The 26,634-nt window shown below is 52.5% G+C and overlaps 7 protein-coding genes across 7 annotated transcripts; 3 read left to right on the top strand and 4 right to left on the bottom strand.

Annotated features, from left to right (window-relative positions):
* Nucleotides 1-566: 566 nt before the first annotated feature.
* Nucleotides 567-3,675, bottom strand: N0V96_003912 (uncharacterized protein; the record flags this gene model as incomplete). The annotated part of the gene is made up of 7 exons (XM_065756974.1): nucleotides 567-1,361; nucleotides 1,412-1,654; nucleotides 1,704-2,367; nucleotides 2,420-2,689; nucleotides 2,760-2,837; nucleotides 2,897-3,257; nucleotides 3,384-3,675. The coding sequence occupies 7 exons, from the start codon at nucleotides 3,673-3,675 to the stop codon at nucleotides 567-569; spliced, it is 2,703 nt and encodes a 900-aa protein (XP_065614187.1).
* Nucleotides 3,676-6,447: 2,772 nt separating this feature from the next.
* On the bottom strand, nucleotides 6,448-6,675 carry N0V96_003911 (uncharacterized protein; the record flags this gene model as incomplete). The annotated part of the gene is made up of 2 exons (XM_065756973.1): nucleotides 6,448-6,621; nucleotides 6,670-6,675. 2 exons carry the CDS (start codon nucleotides 6,673-6,675, stop codon nucleotides 6,448-6,450), a joined length of 180 nt encoding a protein of 59 aa, XP_065614186.1.
* Nucleotides 6,676-9,216: 2,541 nt separating this feature from the next.
* Nucleotides 9,217-11,985, top strand: RIC1 (WD40 repeat protein; the record flags this gene model as incomplete). Its single annotated transcript, XM_065756972.1, has 3 exons — nucleotides 9,217-9,716; nucleotides 9,930-10,830; nucleotides 11,542-11,985. 3 exons carry the CDS (start codon nucleotides 9,217-9,219, stop codon nucleotides 11,983-11,985), a joined length of 1,845 nt encoding a protein of 614 aa, XP_065614185.1.
* A 477-nt stretch (nucleotides 11,986-12,462) lies between these two features.
* Nucleotides 12,463-13,553, top strand: CKB2 (casein kinase 2 regulatory subunit; the record flags this gene model as incomplete). Its single annotated transcript, XM_053187975.1, has 3 exons — nucleotides 12,463-12,519; nucleotides 12,707-12,952; nucleotides 13,077-13,553. 3 exons carry the CDS (start codon nucleotides 12,463-12,465, stop codon nucleotides 13,551-13,553), a joined length of 780 nt encoding a protein of 259 aa, XP_053053937.1.
* A 1,022-nt stretch (nucleotides 13,554-14,575) lies between these two features.
* Nucleotides 14,576-15,981, bottom strand: N0V96_003908 (uncharacterized protein; the record flags this gene model as incomplete). The annotated part of the gene is made up of 2 exons (XM_053187974.2): nucleotides 14,576-15,671; nucleotides 15,740-15,981. The coding sequence occupies 2 exons, from the start codon at nucleotides 15,979-15,981 to the stop codon at nucleotides 14,576-14,578; spliced, it is 1,338 nt and encodes a 445-aa protein (XP_053053936.2).
* Nucleotides 15,982-20,987: 5,006 nt separating this feature from the next.
* N0V96_003907 (uncharacterized protein) lies at nucleotides 20,988-22,279 on the top strand (the record flags this gene model as incomplete). The annotated part of the gene is made up of 4 exons (XM_065756971.1): nucleotides 20,988-21,135; nucleotides 21,267-21,649; nucleotides 21,763-21,854; nucleotides 21,934-22,279. 4 exons carry the CDS (start codon nucleotides 20,988-20,990, stop codon nucleotides 22,277-22,279), a joined length of 969 nt encoding a protein of 322 aa, XP_065614184.1.
* Nucleotides 22,280-23,348: 1,069 nt separating this feature from the next.
* On the bottom strand, nucleotides 23,349-25,024 carry CLB2 (G2/mitotic-specific cyclin; the record flags this gene model as incomplete). The annotated part of the gene is made up of 4 exons (XM_053187972.1): nucleotides 23,349-23,491; nucleotides 23,543-23,681; nucleotides 23,735-24,934; nucleotides 25,019-25,024. The coding sequence occupies 4 exons, from the start codon at nucleotides 25,022-25,024 to the stop codon at nucleotides 23,349-23,351; spliced, it is 1,488 nt and encodes a 495-aa protein (XP_053053934.1).
* Between the last annotated feature and the right edge of the window lie 1,610 nt (nucleotides 25,025-26,634).

Below are 26,634 nucleotides of genomic sequence, written 5' to 3'. Positions count from 1 at the left end.
CGAGTGTTGGTTGACGTTGGGTGCCACGGGTGCCCAGTAGTTTTACCTCAGCATTGTGCGGCCGGGGTGCGGCCGGGGTGCGGCAAGGCGGCAACTGGTGCACGGGCCTGAAGAGCTCTGGCCATCATCACCACCACCAACAACCTAACACTAAGGTACATGAGGTACTCATTGTCACCTGGGACTGCCTTTTCATGTCAAAGGCAGGTAGCCTTCTTCTTGATAAGCACTTCTACTTACCCGGGATGAGGTGGCCAAAAATTTGCTCACACTATACGGCAGCTTATAGAGCTTCACTCAAATGTACAGCACCGGTAATCATATCCGTGGGAGTCGTCTGGTTTATTCATAAGTCCTGCCGTAATCACAGATCAACGCTCTCAACCATTTACCTGCCTCTGCTAGTGCGGTCAGTTAGTCCCGTATTATACACATCCATGACTATCGAATTCCGTTCGACATGATCCACAATCACCTGCCGTATTTTGAAACATGAAATCACTCAGAATGGCTTCTTGGCCGTGAACTCCTTACTCCGTGACGTGGTAAGTCAAGTAACATCCCGCTCAATTTGTCGCATCCCACGAGGAAAGGTCCATCGCGTCCATCGGCCCCATATTCATCAGTGATCGAAGTACACCCTCGGCAACAGGCGTCATGCCCGTCTGGCCCTGCAAGTCGCCCCAGCCATTGGGCATTCCAAAGTCTGCTCCAGGTGTATCAGGCATAGAAAACCTTTGGTTCGGCGTCAGCCCAGTGCGGATTCCAAACCCGCCTGCATCGTTGAAGTAATTGGCATTTGCGTCTGCGCTACCTCGTGCATTGTTGTTTGATTGCGCCGTGGCTGAGTTGGTATCGAAAGAGTTTCTCCCAGACCCATCGAGTCCGCCTGCCATACTCACTCGCGGATCCGAGGCGGTCGAGTTCGGTGTTGGCCGGTTAGACTGGTCACCATCTGGTGACCCAGACATGTTGTTGTCCCCACTGCTTTCGCTTTGTCCAAACCCAGTGACACGCCCACTGCTTGATCCGGATTTGTCGTACATGGATCCAGAGCTCGGCGTCAATGAACTTCCATGCAATGGGAGGTTGTTGGTACTGTTTGAACCATACAACAGGGATGCCTCTGCAGACAGCCAGCCGCCTGGACCACCGAGATTAGTCGTCGCGGAGGCGGAAATTGGAGCGCTTTCGTCATTCTGGCCAGGCTCGACAATGTTGGGCGCATTGGCGGCGTTTCCATCGTCATCCACAGTCTTCATAAAGTGGCACTCGTTACGATAGGACATGATACCCTGGACGCCTTCCGGATCGTCACACACAGCACCACTCTTGGCGGTGCCGCCGTTGGCCGAGCCGGGCTATCAAATGATTAGCACATGTATAATCACTACCAAGATTGTTCACTCACGCTTTCACCGCTGCGGGGGAATGCCGTCTTGAGTTTTGGTATTCTCATCGCAAGGGCTTCTAAATCAACGTCCAATTGCACAAGGAACGATTCTGTGAGAGGGTTTCTTCTCTTCAGGGCATTCATGGCTGAGAGAAGGAACCTTAATGAGTCGGCTGTTTGGCTATCGTCTGGACGACTCTTGAGATATTGAACAAATACCCTTGCTGCAACGTAAAGACAGAAGGATATAAATGGGTTCATCTGAGACTTGTTAGTAGCTCGAGTCTTATGGCAATCTTGCTGAACGTACCGCTGAGAGATCCATGTGTGAGATCATTCTCATGATACTCGCGATCTCGTTTGCCGCAGTAATACAGCGCACCTTGCTTTCTGCACTGACCGAAGCCGGAAGTTTGTTCTTGTCTGCCTTGAAGATGGCGGCCTGGTGCAAACAGATTGTCGATGTGTGAATGCTCATGTTGGTGAAGACGATGTTGGGGTTGCCCAGACCAATGGGAAGTTTGAGGTGCGACGGCAAACAGAGAGAAGTGTTGAGAAGGATGTTGTCCATGTTGCGGTGCCGCTTCCAGAACTCACCGTTGAGGTCGTGGTCTCGATCATCGGGGTCAGGCCGGTGCAAGTGAATCAGGTTGCGGCCAAAGAGGCATGCCATCAGTACGATGCCTCCAAAAGAGGAGAGTTTGCCAGCACCAGACGGGCTCATGCAGTCTTGCAGCGACTGCGTCTGCTCGGGTCGGCTCATGTCGAAAGACTCCTCTGTACAAGGCAGGTTTGTCATGATGTCCTTTTCATCCACTGTCATCGGCCACCCGGTGCCAATACTCGCGTAGCGATCTTCACAAAATGCCATCCAAAAGGTACGCCGTCTCTCCTCGCGCTCGGTCCAGTCTCTTGGCGGCGGAAGACACTGCTTCACGTCCAGTCCGGCACCATCGAGGCGATGTAGGCCAATCCTAAGCACAGATTAGCTATCGAGTCCTGGGTTGGTGGATATCAAAAGCTCACATTTGACACAGGCGAATGGCAGACCCCGTGCTCATCCAGGCCCTTGGGAAGTACATCATCTTGAATTCGTATGAAGCAAGCAGCACATGGGTCTGAGCATGAGCCACAGATATCATGTGTTCGCCATACCCTTTGATGTAATCTGCCTCGACATACTTACGAGCTCTTTGATAGAATAAGTCTTTGAGGTCAAGGTATTTTTCAGTGATTGAACACGACAAGGTCCATATGGCATATCGGAGTGCAACAGGCGGACGTTGGTTTGGGGCCCTGTCAGTCATGTCAGTGTGTTCTTGAATAGGGCTGCATCTAAGCATGGCTAGGTGTATGGGGCTCGTACAAGTTCATGGCTGCTAGATATCTGTATTTGTGGATCATAGGCACGGATGGATGAACCTTTTCAAAGAAGATTTGGTGGCTGTGAATCAACCGTCAGTGAGTACAGTGGTCTTCAGGAGATATCATGATGATACTAACAGCTCGTCAATGGTTTCCTGTGGCGGAAGAGGTTCTTCAAGGCCCAATCCAATCATTTCCCAAGTGAAATTGCTCCCGGCGTTGCTCATGCCCATTGACATGCTCGAGTTGAAGTTGAAATCATCCATAGGAGGGGCAGCCGCATTCTGAGCCTGGGGAGACTCGCCGGTAAAGCGCCATCGGTCGACGTCGTGATCACCGCCGAGACCAAGAGCGGGATTGGGAATACTATAACTAGTCGGGGCGGCGGTGGCTCGGCTACGATTGGCGGCGGTTGCGTCCAAGTTGTGAGGGATGTTGGAGGAGGGATTGGATGGCACGGGGGGAGGGTCTTGGGTCTTGAGCAGGGTTTCGACTTGTTCTATACAGGGTGTAAAGACGTTCAGTCAGTCAAGGCGATGGACAACAACACGGTAAAAATAACAAGACGTGGAACGAAGAACACAAATATCAAAAAAGAGCAAGGCGCAAAGACGGAAATGCTCACTCAGTCGTTCCTCGAGAGCCTTGACATATCCTCGCTTGGGGCCACTCTTCCTGCGAACCTCATCGTAGGCGCAAGAATGGCCCAGCCTGGCGCAAGTGCTGCAACTGGGCCGCACTCCGTCACACTTCAACTTGCGCTTTCGGCATATCATACATGCTAGGCGTTTCGGCTTGGGAACGTTGCTGTTATCGGCGGCCCCTTCTCGACCATTGGAGTCGGCGTCTGGGCTGTGAGGGCGTTTGTGGGAGTTGGCGCCATTTGTATCTGGCGGCGTGGGTGTACTTGAGGACATGGCGAGGGCAAAGTCTCAGCGATCCCAACTACTATTTCAATATCCGCCGGTCGAACAGTCGGGCAATCCGGAGATTGATTGTGGAAAAAACAAGGCGATTTCTCTGGTTATCGGAGGGGGGAACCGAATGTAAAGACGCCCTCAATCCATAGGCGCACGCGCGCACAATTACAACGGATACGGCTGCTGACTGTCGAGTTTCGCACTAGTCGAGGCCCGTCGCACAAAGGGTCAGAGGTCGCGGGGCGCTTCGAAATAGGATTGACGTCGAGAAGAGGTTTCTGATTATTCGTACGGAGCAAGGTGCTGCAGAAGATGCTAAGTTGAAAGGGAAAAAAGGTAGAGGTCGTCGGTAACTGGTAGTGTAGGCAAAGATGAAAGAGCGAAGAGGGCGGGCGGAGAATGGGTTATCGGTCGTCGTTGGGGCGGTGGAGAGGAGAGTGGAGGGTACCTAGGCGTAGAGGAGACGGGAGAAGCAGTGTCGGGTTCTGTCAAGAGCGCGAGACTTGGGGTTGAGAAGCAAGGATGGATAGAAGCGGAGGATTAGGTGCAGTGGTGCAGCTAAGCGTGAGGTGAAGTAAGGTAAGGTGGTATAGCGGCACAACGGGCACCAGCGACCAGCTGCCAGCAGCGCATCTAGTACCCATAGACCCGTACTGAGCCGGCTGGCCATTGGCGCCTTACATTAGTAGGTAGGGCTCCTTAAGTTCTAACTAAGGTACACAATTAGTGTGGGAGACTCGAGTGTCTGGCAGTCAATCTGCGAGCCCGGTAGCGTCACGGCCTGGCCGCCATACCCTTTCCAGCTGAGCCCATGATTAATAAGATGCTCCGTATGCGGTACCTTCGATAACGTTCAGGTACATTATCGACATGGGTCCCTAGCTTTCTGTACCTACCGCCAATGTCCACTCCATCTACATACGCGGTTATGATACCTACGCAGTATGCCTAGTACGATGGACAATCCGCTGACGATGGACGCCACAGAAACCGTGCTGCCTAAGGTAAATGTTAGACTATTCGTGGGCACTTTGTTCTGGGTATCTCACCTCGAAGCATGAATGATGAAGAGTTCGCATCTTACATCTTAGGTGAGTACAGTAGTGAATGCCCACCACGACTGATCCAGTGGTGAGACACCGAGAAACCCTGCAAATATGTATGCGTAGTGGGCAGTGCCGCAAAAGACCCTGCGTTGAAAGCGAAAAGCGAGAAACACGAGTAGGGTCGGAGACTAGCACAAGATCGCGAATACGCTTATTGGCAATTCGGCACTGTATCCCAGGTCCAATTTCTCACTCACTTTCCCTCGCGTACTCGCAGTTGCGGAGCGGAGTACTGCGTAGAAGTGCGAATCGTCAGGCATGTGCTACCTACTTTGGCCTTGGTGTCTGTGGATAACCCCAAGTACCGACCATACCGTGTCGGGTACCTCAGATATAATGGTCAATATTGTTATGTATCCGGTCATTTGTCACCCTTGAGCTAAATTTCTTCAGGCAACTGGAAGACAAACTTTATTCAAGTGTTAACATTTACTCCCCCCGTCCATCCTTCCTCCTTGCCCTACGATGTCGCGACCTTTCTACCGTTCTTTAGGTCACATCACATCATGCATGAGAGGTACCTTCGTCAACGTGTCAACCTACACCAGCAACCAACGTTCGGATAAAAGCCGGGAGCAGAGCTGGCCGAGGCTCATGGTAACGCAAGGTACTTAGGCGGGAGTTCTCATCAGCACTCCTAGGCAAACGCCTGAACGCGCAACTCTTGCACTCACCCTCACACCACAATCTCATGCACCACAGCCACACTGCGCTAGGAGGCAACGGCTGCGTAGCCCATCAATCCGGTACACCGTACAGCTGCCCACGACCCCAGCATCTGCCGTCCGCCAATGACCACATTTAGACACCTCTCTGCTTTGTATCAAAGGCAGATCATCTCATAATGGTGACCCAAAGAAAAGTAAGGTAAGGTAGGGTGGCACACGTTGCATGTGTAGGTGTAGGTGAGCACGTAGGGTACTTTCTGCAAGTTGCACCACCTTCTCGTCAGTTTCCTCCAAGGAGTCCCAATGAAGAACTTTCTCTTCCTTTCATCTTATTTCCTTGCATCTAGCACATACATATGTATGTGCTCTATAAAGACGCGTAGAATACCACGTGCGAAACTCATTATGAACATCTTGTGTCTTATCCACTCTGGATTTCATCCGAAAGCGATGTCAGGAAACGTGAAGCATAGCGCATGTTTCTGGCAAGCTATGTAGGTGGAGAAGAACGTAGGCTCCTCAGCCTACATATTCAAACAGAACGTCTTTGGACGCGGAGATTATAAAGGTCTTCATTGCTATGCTGGCGATCTTGATGCTGCTACTTATCCTGCAGTCAGCTGTCAGAATAGCTCACACATCTTGATAGGGCCGCAATCGTGTCTCTGTCTCCATCTCCCGTTTCTTCCCTAATCGGCGTCAAATTGGGCCGATCTGACATTGGCAACAGAGAATTCAGCTTCTCAGTCTTCCGATCTTACAGCTCAAGCTGCCCTCCATCAACCCTTATGCCTGAGAGGTTTCTGTAAAGTTGACACATAACTGCTCAGCTTCCAGAATTAGTAGGCATGACGCTGGAACCTATATCTTCCTTTTGGGGAAGAAACTTTCGAGCTTCTAATCCCATCTGTGTCACTGAAGAACCCACCTACTCGGGGCTGAAAAGGCTATTTCTGCGCCGTAGTAAAGAATTCCACCTCATCGGAATGGTGACATTATGTCTCGTCACTTCTTCTCTGCATCCACTCCAACGATGCGAAGGACGCCAAGATCACTGTATGCCAGACAATATTTCGTTGGCGCCCAGGCCACAACCGGGCAAGGACCAGCTGTCTTGAAGGTGTGGACATGGTCTCCTGACTCTGCATGTCGAATATCCAGTCCAGAGCCTGGCGATGTAGTTAGTATCTGCGCTTTTCTTGCACCGAGCAACTTACCTTCATCGCTGCCTCCAACCAAGAAGTTGCCGTCGAAGGTGAAACCTATCGAGCCATTAAACAGTGCCCACAGTTGAAAGCATTTTACTTCGACTCACTAATAGACCGCACTGGGCCGATCATGCTGGTTATGGTTCGCTGGCAAATCCAGTCTGTCGTGTCCCACAGAGAAATTATGGAATCTGAACCTCCCGTGGCAAGATAACGTCCTGTGGGCTGTAGCTCGGCTGTCAAGCAGGAAGACGTGTGTCCGTTGAGGGCAAACTCCTTTGGCTCATCACCATGGTTGAGTTGGAAAGCAGGCTTGAAATCGGGATATGTCAAGATTCGTGATCTTCCCTCGCCGGTTGTCAAAAAAATCGTATCGCCGGCCCAGCCAAAAGCGATTTGGTTGGTCTGACTGGGCTGCTGATGCGACGCGATCGGCGTAGACTGCGTTGGTGACAGCACAAAGATGTTATCCGTCTGGTGGATCGAGTGTCAGCAGAATGTCCCCAAATGATGCCAAAATCGACGTGACTGACCTTATTTCCAACGACTAGAGATTGTCCATCGGGCGCCCATACGAGGGTAAAGGCGTCTCCCAAGCCTCTTATCTCGTTGATGCAAGTCTTGGATCGAACGTCCCAGAATTTGACAACTCCGTCATTGCTTACACTGCACAGCTCAGCATCCTTGACTGGGTTGAATGCAACCTTTTCAATGGCAGCAGAGTGTCCCTTCAGCTCAGTCGAGAACCGCACATTTGGCTTCTCCGGATTCCCTACAAAAGTAAGGGATGTCAGCCTTATTGCCTCATGGGCAAGCGGATCACTTTCATCACGTACAGACGCGTAGCGTTTTGTCTGAGGAGCCTGTAGCGACCAAAGTTCCCAATGGATTCCCAAGCTATCGATCGTAACCTGTACGGATAGTTAGCATTACAAGTCAAAATATCAACCGGGACTGTCCATGGGCAAGGCCATACGTGTGCCCTCTAGAGCTTGAGCTGGGATCGTGGTAGGGCTGACTCTTGAGGTTAGTCAGGAAAGCCGGAAACCTCTCCTTGGAGAGGCTCAGCCTTGTGCGAGGAGGCACCATGACAACGCGCCAGGAACACCTTATATGATGAGCAGCAAAGTGGGTTGAGTACAGTCCTAAATGGTATGTCAATATCAGTCTATGAGCACAACGCAAACAGTGGAGGATCAAGCTGGAAGATACGATAGTAAGCAGTGTGTGTCGACCGCAGGGGTGACAATTCAAGTGCACAATTCTACCAATCGATCAGTACATACAGATTGAGTCTCTCAGCAGAATAGAACCAATGCTGTCTAAGCTGTGCACTGATTGTTGTTGGTCGACGCCAAACCTCAGAATGGACTTCACAATGTTGTCGTTGGCATGCAGAAGCGAATGCGGTATACGAAGTGGATATCTGTACCTATCTGAGGTGCTTGGGTAGGTAGGTACCTTACTCCCCTGTAGTACCTCAAGGCACACCTCGTTGAGTCCATCTTGCGGTGCCACTGATTATCTAATGATGCTCGGGTAAGGCGGTCCGAACAAAGCGCCTGTAACGTGCTGGAGTGCTGCGTGCAGCTGCCAGAGACAGAAAAAGGCGGGTCGGGTACCTTATCGACGGGAAGCTCCCCTGGTGGCTTCACAAGCTCCCGCCGGCGACGAGGAGCTCGTACAACGATGCTTATTCCAAGCCGCCAATTCGCATCATCAGTTCCCTTCCCACTCCGCATATTGGTTTCATCCAAGGGCCTTGATTGATTGGAAAAGGACATGATGTTTCTCGTTTGAAAGACAATAGCGGCCATGATCAAGACATTGTGCGGCTCGACGACAAAGAATACCAGGTCTTCGGCTCGACGAAACCCCCGTTTGTTACCAACAACACCCTGCCATTGCGACGGCATATCCTCATCGAAGCGATCGACGCGTTTACATAGGGCCTTGCCGAGATGTATTGGCCCATAGGAACCCCGAGAATCTTCGCAACGAGCAGCAGGTCTGGTCCTGCCTTCAACCTAGTCGTTTCTCACGATGGCCTGCCCAATCCCTTCGATAATCGGCCGACAGATGAGGCCTCAGAATCGCCGTCCGGGAATGTGCAACAGCAACAATTTCCGCACGATGCTCTTGAGCTGGCGACGCCAATGACACCGCTGACGCCCGCCATCCAGCCAGTTGACGACCAAGACCACGACCCGGAAACGAGTCGGCCATCCCCCCGCCTCAACGTTAATATTCCCCTGAAAGATCCCGTCCTCGCTCTGCGCATCTCCCGCCCTGGCCACCTTTTTGCATCGATAACCTCCACTTCAATGACAATATGGCAAGCTAAGGTTGGTCCTTCCTCCGGATAGCTCTGTCTTGTAAAGTCCAATGAACCACGCTTACGTTCTTCTCAAGCCCACTGTGATTTTGGCAGTAGTAGTGCGCTCGGAAACTTCCCTGTCGACTTATGGGGAAAACGTCGACCTTCTGATGAGACCTGATTCGGCTATACTTGTGGTTCGGACTACCCTAGGCTACCTTATCACATACTCACTCGCGATGGACTCTGAAGCCCAAGTCTACAAACCGTATTTCCCGAGCTACGCAAACATCCAACGACGTCGTCAGAACCATCATGGCCAGCCCGGAAGTACAGCTCCAGACCAGTACCTCTGGGGCCCTGGTGAGGGCCAAGGAGTGCGTGATGTAAGCGTTCGTTTCAGGATGGTCATCAAAGTTGATGCTGGTATAGAGAGCGCCCTGGCACTGGATGACGAGCTGGTTGTTGCCACGCGCAAACCAGGCGCCATCCAGTGTATCCGCTGGACCCCGGACCAGAGCGGAAGCCAGACTAAGACAGAGATCATCAGTCGAATGGGATGGCTAGAAAAAAAGATAACCGTCATCGAGATGACCCACGATCGGCCTATGAACCTGTCAACCTGGACCACCAGTGACGGCAAGGTCTATGCAGTCCAGCGGCTTCATCCTCGCGAAGAGGCCGACCCAAAGAAGCTTTTCAAAGGATATTGCTTCCACACGCCCGCTAAATCGGAGGAGTCCGCCATAAAAGCAGTCATCAATGCAAGATTCTCATTGATTGCTGTAGGTTGTGCAGATGGGTCCATCCGTGTTTACTCGGCTCGAGATTATGCTGGCAATATTCCTCCTTCGCATACACACACCATTCCAGTGTCAACAACGGTTTCTGGTTCACTCACGACTCTTAGCTACTCACCTGACGGCTACTGTTTGTTTGCTGGATATGAAAGCGGCTGGGCTACATGGAGCGTCTACGGGAAGCCGGGCAGCAACAGTTTTGGCGCGCACGATGCTATCATTGAGGCCAATGGCGAAAACTGGATTTCTGGCATTGGAGACGCCGTCTGGCTCGGCAGCGGTTCGGAGATCCTCATTACGCATCGCAAGCACGAGGCGATTTGGGTGCTGGAAATGGCGAGAAGCGCAGTCGTTGGCAACTACAACGCTGCAAATCTCATGCGAACCGTTTTGCAGACAAGTACCAACGTCATGATATATCGCGGATATGACCTACCAGATCTAGCCAGTATCTCTGCGGAGCCGCACCTGTGGCACACAACTAAAGTGCCCTCAGCCTATTTACTTCAGCAGTGGCCCATCCGCCACACTGTCATTTCACCAGACGGTCGATACGTTGCTGTGGCCGGGCGCCGAGGATTGGCTCACTATAGTGTCAACAGTGGTCGGTGGAAAACGTTTGCCAACGACGCCATGGAAAATGAGTTTCAGGTTAGGGGTAGTATGTGCTGGTATCAGCATATCCTCGTGGCTGCCGTTGAGGCTAATAAGTCGCACGAATTGCGACTCTACTCGAGAGAAACGGCGCTCGACAACTCTCAAGTGCTTCACACGGAGCGATTACCAGCTCCAGCAGTTTTAGTGACTACTTCAGGAGAGGACTCGTTACTTGTGTACACCTACGACAACCTACTCTACCACTTCATTTTCGCGCCCACCAACGGTTCGATTAGATTGGTTCAGCTAGGACAGATCGCATTCCATGGCATCGTGCGCTCGCCTGCAAGAGTCCGCGGTCTGAGCTGGATTTTGCCAGACAGCCAACTCGTTGACGGTGATCCGTCGCAAGATGTTGCCGTGGCGTCTGTCCTATTCCTAGTAGATGCCAAGTTGGTATTGCTACAGCCCTCATTCAATAGCGAGGGCAATTTGAAGTACGACATGAAAGTCATCGCTCAAAACGTTGAATTTCATGTAAGCATGCGGGACCAGCCCCATTTTGATGGACTAGCTACACATGCTGAAGAGTTGTCGCCTACGGGGGCAGACGTGACTCTACGCAACTCACTCTGGGTGTTTGATGGCCAGGATTTCAAGGTCTGGGCAGACATACAAGAGGTGCTGCAAGCGGCTTCAAATGAGGCACAACGAGAACTGCCAAAGACAATATCGGTCCCTCTAGACTTTTACCCCCTTTCGACGCTTCTTGGAAAGGGTATTATCCTTGGAATTGAAGCTGATCTAATACAGCGACGAGACATCAGCTTCTCCTTCTTCCGCTTCGCCATTCGAGTCGGTTTGCCATCACTAATTTTGAGAGACACCCTGCTAATAGTTCATTAACAGACACATTTATTCTTGCCTGACATTCTGCGATTCCTCCTGACCGAGGGCCGGAAAGTAGATGCAGTCAAGCTTTCGGACCGGTATCAAAACCTGGAATATTTCGCACACGCGCTGGAGATACTACTTCACAAGGTATTGGATAAGGAAGTTGACTCCGGACCAAGTCCTGAGGAAGCAATCTTACCAAGAGTACTTTCGCTTTTGTCGTCTTTTAAGCAGTACCTAGATATCGTGGTGCAATGTACAAGGAAAACGGAGGTGAGGCAATGGCGCACACTTTTCGCATACCTCCCGCCGGTACAAGAACTTTTCGAAGAGTCGCTTCAGCGAGGATCATTGAAGACGGCCGGAGGCTATCTCATCATCTTGCATACTCTAGATGAGCTTGGATCTGCGTCAGAACAAACAGTACGCTTGCTATCAAGAGCAATGAAGGAGGGTGACTGGGAGCTGTGCAAGGAACTTGCGCGGTTCTTGGCAGCAATGGATGAAACTGGCGACACGCTCCGTGAAGCAATGGAAGGCGTGAATATCTCCATGCAGGGTAACAAGGATCAATCAGGGCTGATGAGTCGTCTTGATGTGCCTCACGGCAAAGCCGTAAATGGCTTGGGGTTGAAGTATATAGAGCAGAGCGACGAGATGGAGTCGGAAGGTCAGTCGGTCAGCTCGGCCGCCAGCTTTAGTTCAGATGGCCGCTAGAAGGTGCTGACATATTTAAAATGAAGTTCATGAGTGCCATTCTCAATAATTCCCTGTGACATTACAGATATGATGAACTCGTCTTCTAGATGACCGTGATGGACGAGGCGCTGGTGTCCCGTTGCTACTTGTGCAGACGCGCCTGCATAAACTCTTGGTTATGCAATGACCAGTGCGACGGGTACGTACCTCCCCGGCCCCCTCCAGCGTCCCTGGCAGGCACGGCTGGCCAGCCGCACCACAGCCCCGCCAACTGCTTTCTGCCCTGCAGACGAGCGCAGAGAAACACCGTCAATCAACACCCAATGAGAAACACATTCGCTCCTGTTTCTTCCCACCAGCGTCCATAATTGAGACGGCCGAGCGACCGCGATTACTCGACATTCACGAACGATCTAGACGTTCCGACGCGACCGTATCTCTGGGCCATGATCTGAGCGCTCGTCGAGGCACGAGTCGCACTTTCTTCCCGCCATGATGGATGACTTCGTTAGCGAGTCGGACAGTGACTATACGAGCTACTGGCGAGACTGGGTGAGTGCGGAAAGACAGGCGATGGGCTATTTGCGTTCGAAGGGAATTTCGATGAGGTTGGAAGCCGAGATTGCGGGCTTTGGGCTGCGACGCGGTCATTGGCGTGCTGTCGAATGCCCTCGCAATAGCCTCGGAGGACGTCCACTTGACCAAAGACGAATCACCTGCTGACCATGGCTCTTCGTAGTTCATTTCCTCTCGTGGCAACGAATATTTCTGCGAGATCGACGAGGATTACCTTACGGATCGGTTCAACTTGACTGGGCTGAACACGGAGGTCCAATACTACCAATATGCACTGGATCTCATCACCGATGTCTTCGACCTTGACTGCGACGATGAGATGAGGGAGACGATCGAGAAGTCCGCGAGGCATCTGTATGGTCTCGTGCACGCCCGATTCATCGTCACGACAAGGGGCTTGGCTAAGATGGTAAGCTTCATCTCCCCTCGGATCTTTCTCCAGCTCCTTTTTTCATTTGCATCGAAAGGGATTCAGAAGGAGGGTCTTGGACGCCTGCATTTTTAACACGATGGCAAACTAACGCTGCTCGCAGCTTGAAAAGTACAAGAAGGCAGACTTTGGCAAATGCCCCCGCGTGATGTGCCATTCGCACCCTCTCCTTCCCATGGGCCTCGCCGACATCCCCAACCTGAAGCCCGTCAAGCTTTACTGCGCACGCTGCGAGGACATTTATAATCCAAAATCCTCGCGCCACGCCGCCATCGACGGCGCCTACTTTGGCACCTCATTCCACAACATCATCTTCCAGGCCTACCCGGCACTCATCCCCACCAAGAGCGCCGAGCGCTACATCCCGCGAGTCTACGGATTCAAGGTTCACGCACCCGCCGCCCTCATTCGGTGGCAGCACCAGAAGAAAGACGCCATGCGTCGTCGCCTGCGGAAGATGGAAGTGGACAGCGGGTTCCGGGACGAGGATCTCCTGGAGGAGGACGACGACGATGTCGAGTTCGAGGGCACAGAAACCCGCGTACGGGCCGGGGATGACGAGGGCGTTGCCATGGCGTAAAGTAGAAGGAAGAACCAGGGGAAGACGGTTTTCGCTCATCTTTGGCTACATCCCTAGCCAGGTACCACATCGACACTGCACACGGGGGCGACCTGATAAAAGGCCTTCTTTGGGCCAGGGCATGGCTTCCTCCCGCCTTGCTGTTACTTTTCTTTTCTAGTTTCATCTCTTCTCTTCGGTAGACTGGGGCCTCGGGAATAATGATATGATGGCTTTCATGATCAACCAGTTACCCTTTCGTGCAGCGGCCGCTTGACAGTACACGTGAAAACTTGGTGTCCCTTTCATCATTCCACAAACCATGGATTCGTTGGCAAATGTATCCAAACCTCTACGTCCACTGAGCTGGCAGATTCTCTTGATTCCCAAGTTAGGTAATTTTACGGCAGCAGACCAGGGCCATGGTCGTCATGGCATGCTTTATATCTTCCCAACATGACAGCACAGTGGAAATGCCATGTGGTAAGGTAGACTAGCTAGATGCTTTTGTCTTGTACCGCGATCCATAGTCTACTCGGCCAAGCGCAACTAAGCGGATTATTTGGGCAATGCTAGCCTGGTCTTGCGGGCAGGGAGCCCGGTGATCGTGAACATACGTGTTACCCCCTCCCCCGCCCCCCAGAGACATTTCTGGACTGTTGGTAGCGCCGTGGTCTGGGCGTCGTACAGATAAAGAGCCAGACGAGTTGTCAATTCAGAAATTCGGAGGTAGCCTACTACAGTCAAGGCCCTGCAGACCTTGGTGGGAAAGAGCTGTAGCGGTAGGCAAGCTATCAACGTTCTTTTACATGGTCAACATTTCGCACAAGTAGAGAGGTTTTGAAAGCGGTCGTCAGTCACAAATCTATTCCGTAACGGTCATATCTGTATGCCATGCCTGGCCCCAAAAGAAACAATTGCCCTAGGTCTCCGCCAGTTCCTTTTCCAGGCGGGTGGTATACCGTTAACTCCGTTCATGCCCCAATATGCCCAGTGTGGAAATGCGATGGATGCTATAGCACGCCGCATCCAGTCTATCATAATCAGAACCGATTTTCAGCCTCAGGCTCGTCATGAGAGCCCTGCTTGCCCATGTACTGCGTTGATGTTGCTTGACCAATGACTGGTCTCGACGCATATGCCTCTTCCTCATCGCCAGGTCGAATAAAGTCTCCTTTGTCAGTCGCGTAGCTGTACGAGCCGACACCAGACCACCAAGCTTTATCGTGGCTGCGAGGACCCCAGGCCCAGCCAGCACCCTGAGTGATCGGAAGGTGGTAGTAGCGGAAGGCGAAGATGGATGTGAAAATTCCAATCATGTAGCCGAAGAGGATGTCGAAACCGTGATGGCGGAAGTCAAACCAGCGAGAGCCAGCAATGAAGATGGAAGCGAACCATGGTATAACAACGATGGTCAGGAGATAGATCGGAGGAGCAGCAGCTTGTCGACGGACAGCCGTTACGACCTTGTTATGCTCGGCCAAATTCCTCGCCGCAGTGGTGGAATCAGGGTTGAGCGACCCGCTTTCGCCGAGTCCGACCTCCTCATAACCGGAACCAGACTTCTTGATGCGAGAGGGGAAAGCCGAGTGTGAATCGGCACCGTTGTCTGAAGCCACGAATGGTAGGGTGACGGCGAACTTGCTGGCGAGGAACAGAGACAGGTAGATCAAACCGGCGGCGGCGGAGCTCGAGTGACCAGACGGGTAGCTGCGGAAGCCGTCGTTGAGCGTGTGCGAATCGGTATTTGTGCAAATGGCTGCAGACACGAGCTGGCCAAAGCCTGCCGCACCTGTCAAGCCGGTAATGTTGGCGGATGTGCCACCAACGATGTACTTCTGTATATTGGCTAGGTCGGGCTGGCATCGAGAAAGAAGATCGGGTCGTGGTTTACCGAACATATTCTTCATGCCGTTGGTGATGAAGAAGGCGCCAACGTGAGCGAGAGCGAGACCGAGGTATCCAACGTGCAATTCCCACAGCTTCCGTTTCCAGATGAGAGACTTGGGGGTTCCCTTGGGAACGGTATTTCCGGGAACGAGGATGAGACACACGGCAGCGATGACGACGATGGGGCCAGCGACAGCAATGATGGCAGCTAGCCACATGGGCACGGTCTCGTGGTGGGTGAACGGGAAGCTGTTGAGATTTGGGTCAGCAAGATGCGGTAGAGGGAGGGACGCTAAGCGGTGGTTCTAGTGTCTTACGAGATATTGGGGTCGAGGACAGAGAAAGGACGCTTGTTCGGCTCGACAATGCCCAATACGGTGGCAATGCCGCCGACAACGGCGAGTACAAGCCAGTCGAAGACGTATGATCCAATTAACGAGGGAGTCCAGTGGCCGCGATGCGGACGGCGCCTGGAATAGGGCGCTGGTGATTCGGGCATCTTGTAGTACGAGGGCCTCGACGAGGGCGACAAGTTTGCGAGAGGAATGGACGAGGACATGAGGTGAAGGGTGAGGGAAGAGGAGGAAAAGGCAAGAAGTAGTTGGGGGAGGAGAAGGAGGTCATCCGAATCCGAAGGGAGGTGGCTCCAAGCTACTTCAGGTGAATGAAAGGCAGCAGGCGTATGTGTATGGGCAGAGGGAAAGAGAGTTTTAGTGTTATGGGGTTAGGAATGGGGAAAGGATCCGCACGGCGACGATGATGGCGTAGTGAATAGTGCGCGCGGATACGGCACCTGGGCGGTGGCTGGCCGGGGGTTGCGGTACCTCACGGAGAGGTATCTATGTAGGGTGAGATGGGTGAGAGAGCGAGAGGCAGGGGCAAAAATCGGGCTGATAAAATTATCAGGCCGAGGTGAAAGTGAGTCGGGTCTGAGTTGCGATGTGAGAGTGAAAAAGGTAAAAGGTTGAAGGTTGGCTGGCGCGAGTAAAGAGAGAAAGTGCAGAAACGGCAACAAGACACGAGGGGCCGGCGACTTGTTTGATGTTTGAATAATGTGTAGTATAAGGTACGTGTAAGGGACCTGAGAACGCGCCAAGCGTAGTAGCACGGTACATGCGGCGATGTGGATTTGGTCTGTTGGCTGATCTTGTCTCTAGCGAAAATGGGCAGTGGAGGACAGGTCACGGATTGTAGGAAACCCGATGGCAATTGAATACGCGGAGACGTTTTGAGAGAATATGAAGAGAAGTCGAGCTGCTAGGCACTCGTACACTCAGGGCTCGGGACTAAGGAGACATGGGAGCTGCCGAGAGAGATGAAGAAAAGAAGGTGGAAGGGACGGGAGCACTTTGAAGTCGACGACAGGGAGGGAGGGTGCCGAAACAAACGGAGTAAGCAGTCGCGTGGCAGTGCTCGAGACGGCGGCGGTAGTTTGGGGCGATTCAAGAGGAGCTGTTGGCTAACGTGATACGTCGAGGTACATCGATCAGCGGCAACACAACCTCAACATCAAGCAGCCAGCCAGCCCAGCGACGCGACGGGCATCAATAATTATACGGCTCATGAGCCGTCGAATGATTGAAGTATGGCCAAATAATTTTTAGCATTATCAATTGCGTTAGGGGTCGTTCATCCGTACACGTCTAAACTTTGATGGACATTATGGGGTCTGCAGATGACTGACAGCGCAATGCATGAATGCTGAAAGGTGAGCACAAGCTTGAGCTAGGTACGCCAACAGCTAACAGATGAAGGAAGTCCCCTGATGCAGGCGCAGCCGATCATGGGCCATCGCATCTAATGTATTTTTGGGCTTGGACGAAGCTAACAGAGTACAGACTAACACAGCATGGCCGGGCCATTTGACGAAGCTGTGCGATTAGTATATGGCTCTTTTCCTCACTCGGCTAATCGCACAGCTTAGGATCCCGCGGACTCGTTGCCACAGCCCTGCCATTTCATCACCAACCATAACCGGAACCCGAGGGGCGGTACACTTTAGATGGCAGCAAGTAAGGTATCCATATGTTGCGCGTTACGCGTTGCGCGAAGAGCCAAAGGAAGGACGAAGAATAAGAGGGATACGGCAGCCCCAGCCCTTTCGTGACTCGAATGACCAATCCCGAGTCTCTGAAGTGTTTGAGAAGGCGCCTGAGGGAGCCCATTTGGCCCGTCTTGTGTCCTGTGCGACTTCTATCACCGTGAGAGGGAAAAAAGGCAGGGATGGAATATAGGTACCTGGTAAGGCTGTGCCTGGCGGGTACTTGCAAGGTACCTCTGATTTCCATTCCCGTTGCGGAGGTGAGGATGGAAGGCCCCGTCTGAGACTTCGTGACTTCACACCAGACCAACCTGTGTGCCTGTGCGCCTGCTTCCCGTGTTCCCGTTGCGAAGTACATAAGGTACCTACCTATGTGCCTACTTTCTGCTTAAGGAGCCCCTTTCGCTCACCTTAGCTAAGGCAGTACGTACCACATGATGCACCGGCGAGGGTGGCTTGGGTCTCGGCACTGTGGGTCACAAAAAGCAGTCAATCGACTGAATCCCGTCACTTCTGACTCTGCCAAGAGTCTTGTCAGCTTCACTTTCATCAACCTGTCACTTTAACTTGCCCGTCGCACCGCGTTCTTTTGCTCTGATCATAGACCATGTTAGGTCTACGTAGTAAAATTCTGTGAACCACGTAACAGACCAAGGATAAATGATTGCGCACCAATTCGTTGCTCTATGCCACAAATATGCCAAGCACGCGCCGTCACTCGATCTTCAATTACCAACTACTGACCGGCCACTGGCACACACATACATATACGCACACTACGGATACTTCGTACGCAGTCACAGCTGACACTTGTATCCATAATAACGAGTCGTGAATTCCATTGACTGTGCGTTTAACTAATAGAGAATCACTTCCAGCTCTAGACTTCGCCTGTCGCCTGCGACTAGGTATTCCTGGGAGATTCCAGGCACGTCCCAGGGTAGCACACCTACACTCCAACATATTTCTTACCATCGTCTTATTCAGCCAGCCATCGCGACTCACGCCCACTCGCTTCTCGTCGCACACCGGCCTTGTGTGCTCGCCAGTTCCGCCTTGGTCCCAACCATGGCCCGGGATCATCGGCAGACCGGCACGTCGACACCTTCGTCAGTTTTTCAAACGCGTGGCCTTTTTCCCAATGCCACAATTCAGCCCGCCTAAGCCGAAGGCACATTTCAGAAAACATTGCTAACAGGAATCGAAATACGGATATGGGTTCTCCATATTTTACTGTTTAGAGTCTCTGTTTAGCCGCCACAAATTGGTATGGCACCGCAACATGGCTATCAAGTTTTCCCTCCACTGTAGTTTGACAGCCAGTAAATGCTCCGCGGTATTCTCGGGCACCGATGCAAAGCATGGGAAAGGTGTTCAATCCACATTGATCACTTTCTTGCAGATCGTCGCTAGAGCAACCTAAAGTACTGTGGCACGGCGGGCGGAAATAAATACCTACGTAAAATTTACTTTGTTCAATTGTTCAAATGAGCCGAGAACCTGATCAGGACTATCTGTACAGAGTCAAAGACCGCACTCCGTACGAAGTGCAACTCGAAATGTTTTCTGCTCATGCAATGCAGCAAACCCTCCCTCCACCCCCCCATTACGCCTCCAGACTGGGAACGCCAAATTAACCCCTTGTCCCACACTGTTTGGGGTGCTTCATTGGTATGCAGATCCCGAACCATGCCTATCGGCTTGAGGTCCAATGACCCTCGCTCATGTCTCCAAATGGCTGCCACCCCTGAGATGGGAACGGGTTCAGCCAACATCCCGTCGGAGACAGGGTGAAGCTGCGGTTGAGGGCAATGAATTCTCCGAACCTCTGAGGTGGCAGTGATGAGTCGTGATTCGCCAGCACTTGGCTACCCACCCTAAACAGAAGCAGCCTCACCCTCACTGCCTAAGTAAACTGGTGCATCTGGAACGAGGTTCGCAGTCGACCATGTTTATGTATTCCTCAAGTCACAACACCAAAATATGTTTTCGGGACAATGTGTGAATGCTTGCGGCCCCGCTTCTGCCGTGGCTCGGCCGGGACATTGTTTTGACATTTCGGTTTCCGGAGACCCTCAACCCGAATTCGCCACAATTGTCGGCATTCAGCGTTGAGGATATCAAAACACCAAAACAAAATCCAGCTGTCGTACACGGGCTCTGTTATTCACCTGCAGCAACGCGAGCTAACTTCTGAACGGCCACCGTCACCAAGGTTCGGATCCAAGTGGTAATCCGCTCAGTTGGCTTGGATTTGCGATCAAGCTCCAAATAGGGTCAATGGCTTCCCGTCGTCAGATATCGTCAACCGCTCGTGGTCACGTTTTCCCATTCTCATCGCCAAATCTTCGGTCCGCGATACTGACGTTCAGCTAGCGCACAACATCTATCACGATGGTTCGTGATTTGTCTCAATGATGCCTCAGGGCCGGATCTCAGCTCCGTTCAACCACATGCAGCTAGGGTAGCATTAGGTTGTTTCCGAGCAACTCTGACCTCGTCGACACACGGTCCTCGAGGGAGCATCCGCTAGCCGCATCCTACATCGTAAAAGCAGCCTGTTTTAGTCAAAGCCCCCTATTCTCGCCCGCACATCGCTATGCCCAGTTTGGTCTTCCATCTCTCTGCAACGGCACCAGGAGTCTCTGTGGAACTAGAGCCATCCACAACTCTGAAAACGCCACCATCTCATACGATGTAGCAACCGATGGTAGTTTGGCGACCCAAAAGTAGTCGACCCTGACATTGAACTGATTCTCAAACACAGCAGCGGGGCCCCTTTCCTACCGCGCCATGACAAAGATAGTCCCATCTCGAGCCTCTAGAAGGATCTCGCGGCTCACCGTTTTGGTGATTCGCGTTTTTCACAGCTTTCTTTTAGGGGCTTTTAGGGGCAGAGGCTCGATGTTCTTAAATCGTCTCCTATCGCCGCATTTCTTGGCTCGATCTGGTTGACATTCACTCGCTCTTCTCCACACCACGCTCGTTCTTCTTGGCTCTTTGGGACTGTGCCTTGTTACTTGTCGACTAACAGCTCAACATGTCTATCCTCGAGCTCCTCGTGCTCGCTCTTGCCGGAACGGCTGTGGCCTCGCCTCCCCTAGGCATCCGGGCCGTCTCCCCAGACAACTCATGCGGAAAGACTGGAAATGGAGGTAGCTCCAAGGCGTACACCTGCCCTACCAACCTGCCATGCTGTTCGGTCAATGGCTGGTGCGGCTCTACTGATGCCTACTGCTTGCCTGCCAACGGTTGCCAGACCGGCTTTGGTACGTGTAAGGGAACGACGAGTAGCAGCAAAGCACCGGCGGCGGCGAGCAGCAGCAAAGCATCAGCGAGCGCCAGCAAGGCACCAGCCAGTAGCCCCAGCAGCACCGCCGTGGCAGTCAACGTCTCTCCGGACAATTCTTGCGGAAAAACTGGTAACGGTGGTAGCGCGGCGGGATACTCTTGCCCGACGGATCTGCCTTGCTGCTCCGTCAATGGCTGGTGCGGTTCGACTAACGACTATTGTCTGGCGACCAATGGCTGCCAGACCGGGTTCGGTACTTGCACAAACGACGGTAGCCCGCCGGCAAGCGGTGGTGATGGCGGAGATTCCGGGTCAGGGGTCTGCGGCCCTGACAACGGGAACGCCAAGTGCGCCGCGAACGAGTGCTGCTCTGCTGCAGGGTAAGTAAACAGTCCAATCTTGAACGGTATGCCTGTATCGCTAACATCATACCAGATTCTGTGGAACAACTGCTGGTAATGAACCCCCGTGCCATGTCGGTTTAGAGAAATAATCCCTAACATGAATGTAGAGCACTGCAAGGCTCCCGACTGCTTGTTCCAGTACGGCCCGGCATGCGATGCCAACAAGATTCCTCCTGGTCAAAACACCTCTAGCATCGCCCGCCCCAAGCTCGGCTCAGTCGAATACGGCGGTCCCGGCGTGTACAGCTGCGTCAAGCCCGGCGATGTTGCCCTGACTTACGACGACGGCCCGGCTGCGTACACAAACGACCTGTTGGATCTCCTGAAGAAGTACAACGCCTCGGCTACTTTCATGATCACCGGCAACAACAACGCAAAGGGTGAAATCGACAATACTACGTTCCCCTGGGCTAACACCATCAAGTATGACAACTCTGCTTTTCAGCAAGACTCTGAGGGTTCTTTGGCTAACGTCGAGCGACAGGCGGATGTACGCCGAAGGTCACCAGATTGCCAGCCACACCTGGTCTCACGCCGATCTGGTATGTTTTCTTGCCAATGGTCCGTCTTCTCGCCGATGGATTTGCTGACTTGAGAACCTAGTGCAACATCACGTCGGCGCAGCGCAAGGATGAGATGTACAAGCTGGAGATGGCTCTCCGTAACATCATCGGAGTCTTCCCTACTTACATGAGGTATGCCAGCAACCCTCCTCCCAATCACCTAACCCTGCGAGAGAATCCGCCTAACACTCATCTTTCCCCTCCCCAAAAGACCCCCTTACTCCTCCTGCACCGCCGCCTGCGGCTGCGAACGCGACATGAAGGCGCTCGGCTACTCCATCATCTACTTCGACCTCGACACCGCCGACTATCTGCACGACAGCGCCACGGAGATTCAGCAGTCCAAAGACATTGTCACCCAGGCCATCGCCGCCAAGCCTGCCGCCAGTGACAACTTCCTCGTCATTGGCCACGACATTCACTACCAGACCGTCTACAACCTCACCGAGTTCACGCTCCAAAAGTTCAAGGGCAAGAACATGGTCACCATTGGCGAGTGCCTCGGCGATCCCAAGGCCAACTGGTACCGCACGGATGCGCGCACCACGCTTGGTTAAGTCGTCCCCAGGTGTATCAACAGATTCCAACAGAGTACTATTTTTTACCCTCTTCAAAATAGCTGATCATGCATGTTCGAATCCGCCGAATAATTACCTTGTCTGAAAATCTGTATCAAATCGTAATATAGTGTATATTATCTAGTGTTACATAGTTCTTGTTGAATAATATCTTTATAAACACAAAACAGCTTCTGATTCTGACTCCATGTAAAACTTAAGACTATGCCCTCCCCTCCCCTCTTTGAAGACGTCGAATATGAACTTCAATCAACCTACTTTGACAGGCTCGACTAAGTCATCTCGCGGGTGTGGCACTGCGATATTATGAGCGTGTTGAGCCATCCGCCGAGAACGCATCCCGTATCCAAGAGTTCACTGGCGGCATATCAAACATAGATACGTGAACTCATGATGACTCCCATTATGTCGAACAGAAAAACGCAATGCAATGTATTCAGCCCTCCCTGAACCCGATTCTCCGAACTGATGTATGTACAGGTTTTTTCACGATGCCGTTGGCGATAAGCCAGCCCCCACCCCCGCCCCGATGTATGGTATGTTTGCCTTCCCTCATTGCACATCATCAGAACACTCCAAACGGGAGCAACGATTAGACGACGACAAGACACCCTCACTTGTAGGCCAGCCATACCTTAACACACAAAATAAGTGAATTCCATGTCTTGCCAGCCCAGTGGAAGACAGAGTCAACGAACTCCAGCCAAACCGTCCGCTTTCGTGATATCCTTGTCCTCTGACTCCATGCGCCGTTCATGAGACAAGAGCAACGAAGTCCCAATGCGATGGAAAAATATAAACCCACAAAAACAAAGCAACACAAAACAGCTGCCCATATCTGACAGATGAGTCTGGACACAATCTAACCCAGAGAAAAAGAATAAGCCCAATCGCCTTCCCCGGCAAGCCCGTGAGGGCTGATGTTGAGAACCTGTGGTAGCGCGACAAGGATGACTACTGCACCTATAGAGGTGCGTGTCGCCGATGTATGCATTCGTAAAAGTGGCCGTAAACGCTGAAGATGATCCAACTATTCGGCACAAGATCGCTAATAGTTGGCCTCCTCCTCCTCCTCTTCCTCAGGATAGTGCTCGTCTTCCTTGTTAGAGATCTGGTCCAGGGAGAGATGAACATCAACAATGCCGAAGTGAGGAGCACTCTTCTTCGCCCATTGGCGGGTGAGGATGGAGGCTACACAAATGTCAGCGACGAAATAAGGCACGGGGCCAAGGAGGTACTTACCCTTGAGGAATTTCTTGCTCGCATACTTCTTGAAGAAGGCTTCATGGACGACCGGGCGGGCAAGGTAGTCCACCATGAGGCGAACGACAGGCTCAATCTCCTCTTCGTTGTAGCCGGCATAGAAGGCGATGGTGTCATCCTGTTGGATTGTCAGTCAACTAGCCCACTTTGCTATGATCCATTGGTACATACCCAGTCACCACGGTCCAGGATGAGGCGGGCCAGGTACATAGCGCCGGCCGCGACATGACTGGGACGGTAGGCCATGAAACGGTGATCGAGGAGGCTGATCTCCATTAGGTACTTGCCGATGGTACGGCACTGGATGTCGTAGTTGTCGGCCTTGCTAATGCGACGGAGGAAGTTCATGGGGTTGGGATAGCTCAGGTCGTAGTTCAGGGTTCCAAGAACGAATCGCTCCGCGCTAAGGATCTCAGCCTCGCTGAATCCATCATCGGCAACATGGCGGAAGTTGGCGACGTGAGGCGACAAAACTTCTTCGTACTTGGAGGCGATGAACATGGCGGTGATGCCGACAAGCTGCAGGCGGTCGAGCTGCACGACCTTCTCCGAGAGGAAGCGGTCAATGATGTTGATGGCCAGGAAGAGAGTCTCGGGTAGAAGGTGGAAGCGTGTGTGCACCTCAATTAACCAATCGACCAAAATTCCACGCGTCTTCCACTCCAAGTCATCTTGGTGCTCCATGTAGTTGGGGTTGGGAATGGAGTTACACTCCAAATCCTTGAGGTACTCAAAGATCTCATTGGCATACTCGGCCACCATCAACGGGTCGTCCAGATCCTCCTCGTCCAGGTTGGTGACATTCTCGGGGTAGCGGAAGGGCTTGTTGGCATTGACGGGCTCAGATTCGACTGGAGTCTGGCTCTTGACGTTCTCTTGGTCGGGCTTGGTTCGACGACTCTCCGTAGCGGGCTTCTTGCGCATAGGTTCGCTGTCGTCCAGAGAGATCTCCTTCTCCTCTTTGATGACCTTTGTTGTGACCTTTCTCTTCGAGATCGCGCCGGATCCTGAGCCGGGTGCCTTGTCCTTCTTCTCTCTGGGTGCAACAGATCTGGTGGTGGTGGTAGACTTCTTGGTGATTCCGGTGGGCTTCTCAGCCTTGGAGACGAGGCCAACCTTGCCAGCAGGCTTCTTGCCTGCGACAGCCTCTGGCTTGTTGACGTTGCTGACATCGCCGAGGGCAGCACGTTTGGTTCGTTGAGCTGCCGGAATCGCGTTGGTTGCAGACTTCTTCGTGGCGAGAGCCTTTCCTGGGACAGCGAGCTCGTCAACGCTCAGTGCGGCTGCCTTGGCACGCGTCATGCGCGTGGTTCCGCTGTTCTCATCGTTCTCGTTGGAAACGAGGCGTGTTGCACGCGCCGGACGGGTAACCTGAAGGTAAGGGTGAGTATGATATCGACGCGACGAGAGCATGCTGAACGTGTTGCAAGAACAAGCATTTACGAGGAGACTTACGGGCATCTTGTCAACTGATTATGTCAAGTTGAGTATCTGAGGTGTAGAATTCTATGAGGTCAAGGTTAGCATGGGGACGCGTCGAGATGCCGGTGCCACCTAAAAGATTGTGTTCCAAGCAGAGACAGTATAGGTTATAGCAACTTGAGTGCTCAGAGGAAGAGGAAGAGAAAGAGCGCGGCAATGGAACGAGGTGAGCAAGGTCGAGACATGCATACCTTGGGGAATGATAATGACGGGCGACTCGAACGCGGGCAAAACGCTTGCTCAGGCTCGACGCCAAACACTTGATGGGCGAGATCAGTCGCGTCCCGGGAGCCAATTGACAAAGATGCAAAGATGCTGAGACCAAGGAGAGGAGTGCAATACAGAGGTAGAGGTAGAGGTAGTAGGGAACTGGGCTTTGGGCAAAATTGAGGTTGTTTATGTGGGAGGAGGTGAAGGGACAATCAATGTGTGATGTGTTTTGCTAAGGTAGTGGGAACGGATGGACGTGATGTGGTATGCAGTGGGTACCGTATTGTGAATGGGACCAGAGCCGCCAGCTTTGGGGGGGTACGTACCGATTTTTTCAAGTCGCGGCTCGCGGTGGCCCTGGTTTGGTCACCACAGTAGCGTATCTGAAGCAGACAGGCGTGCAGTTGGTGCACACGCGAACGGCGGACAGGGAGTGGCTTCTTGACTCTCGCTAAAGGAAAAGTCGCGTCGGGGGTGTCTTTGTCGTGAACGATGGCTGAGGATGTAGTCGCGACTCAGTGAAATCTCATAAGAGAATTCGGTTTCTTTGTGTGCAACAGGTGAGGAATATAAGGTCCGTACAGCTGGGCTAGATAGATATATCCAGCTCTGGGCGTGTGTGGCGGTTGGAGGTAGTGAACCGAAGAAATTCACTGATGTGAGTGATTCAGATAGATGGCCTGGCGGTGCAGGCTGTGACGAGCAGTCTGGATGGAATACAGGTGAGAAGGTGGATGTGTGCGGTATGCGACAAGAAGGATGATGCCGTGGTGATGGTTTCGATTGTGGTAAAGTGAGGATGAGAATGAATAAGAAGCTCTCTCGAGGATAGAGGAGCAGCTTGAGCGGCGACAGTAGTGAGAATGTGTATCTGTTGTCGGTTGCCTGGGGCGAGATTGAAGATACCTCGAAAGGAGCAGCAGGAATATCAAAGTGCCTTGACCCGGAGATAATCGTAGGCTTATGAGGAAGTTCGAGAGTCGTGGTGGTAGCCAAGCGAGAGTGGAAGCAGTGTGAGGGTGGATACGCGATTGCCCCGGCTGCACGCGAAAGAAGGTCTGCTGGCTGATGGAGTGGACTGCAAAAAAAGACGTGGAAAATGGGGAGTTACCCCGGTCACAATAGCAATCAACAGCAGCAACCGCGGGGCAACCAGAACACCATTGGCTGCCTTCCCGACCACGTCCCGTCACGCTTCCAGAGGCGGCCTGGCTGGTCGTGTCGAGGCGTCTGAGGCTCAACTCGCTTGTTGAGCCACTCGAGTCCACTAAATGTGGCTGAAGCTTTCGTGCAAGCAGTACGTACCGCCAATGACCGGGCTTCCATTCCTGGACGTCAGTTCATCGGCGCCGGCAGAATAATTCTTTCCTAAAGCTCGA

The sequence above is a fragment of the Colletotrichum fioriniae genome (genome assembly GCF_027942845.1).
Source record: "Colletotrichum fioriniae strain IMI 355084 chromosome Unknown scaffold_4, whole genome shotgun sequence".
Lineage (NCBI taxonomy): Eukaryota > Fungi > Ascomycota > Sordariomycetes > Glomerellales > Glomerellaceae > Colletotrichum > Colletotrichum fioriniae.
Note: the sequence above shows the minus strand (reverse complement) of the source record. Positions and strands in the feature narration are given on the sequence as shown.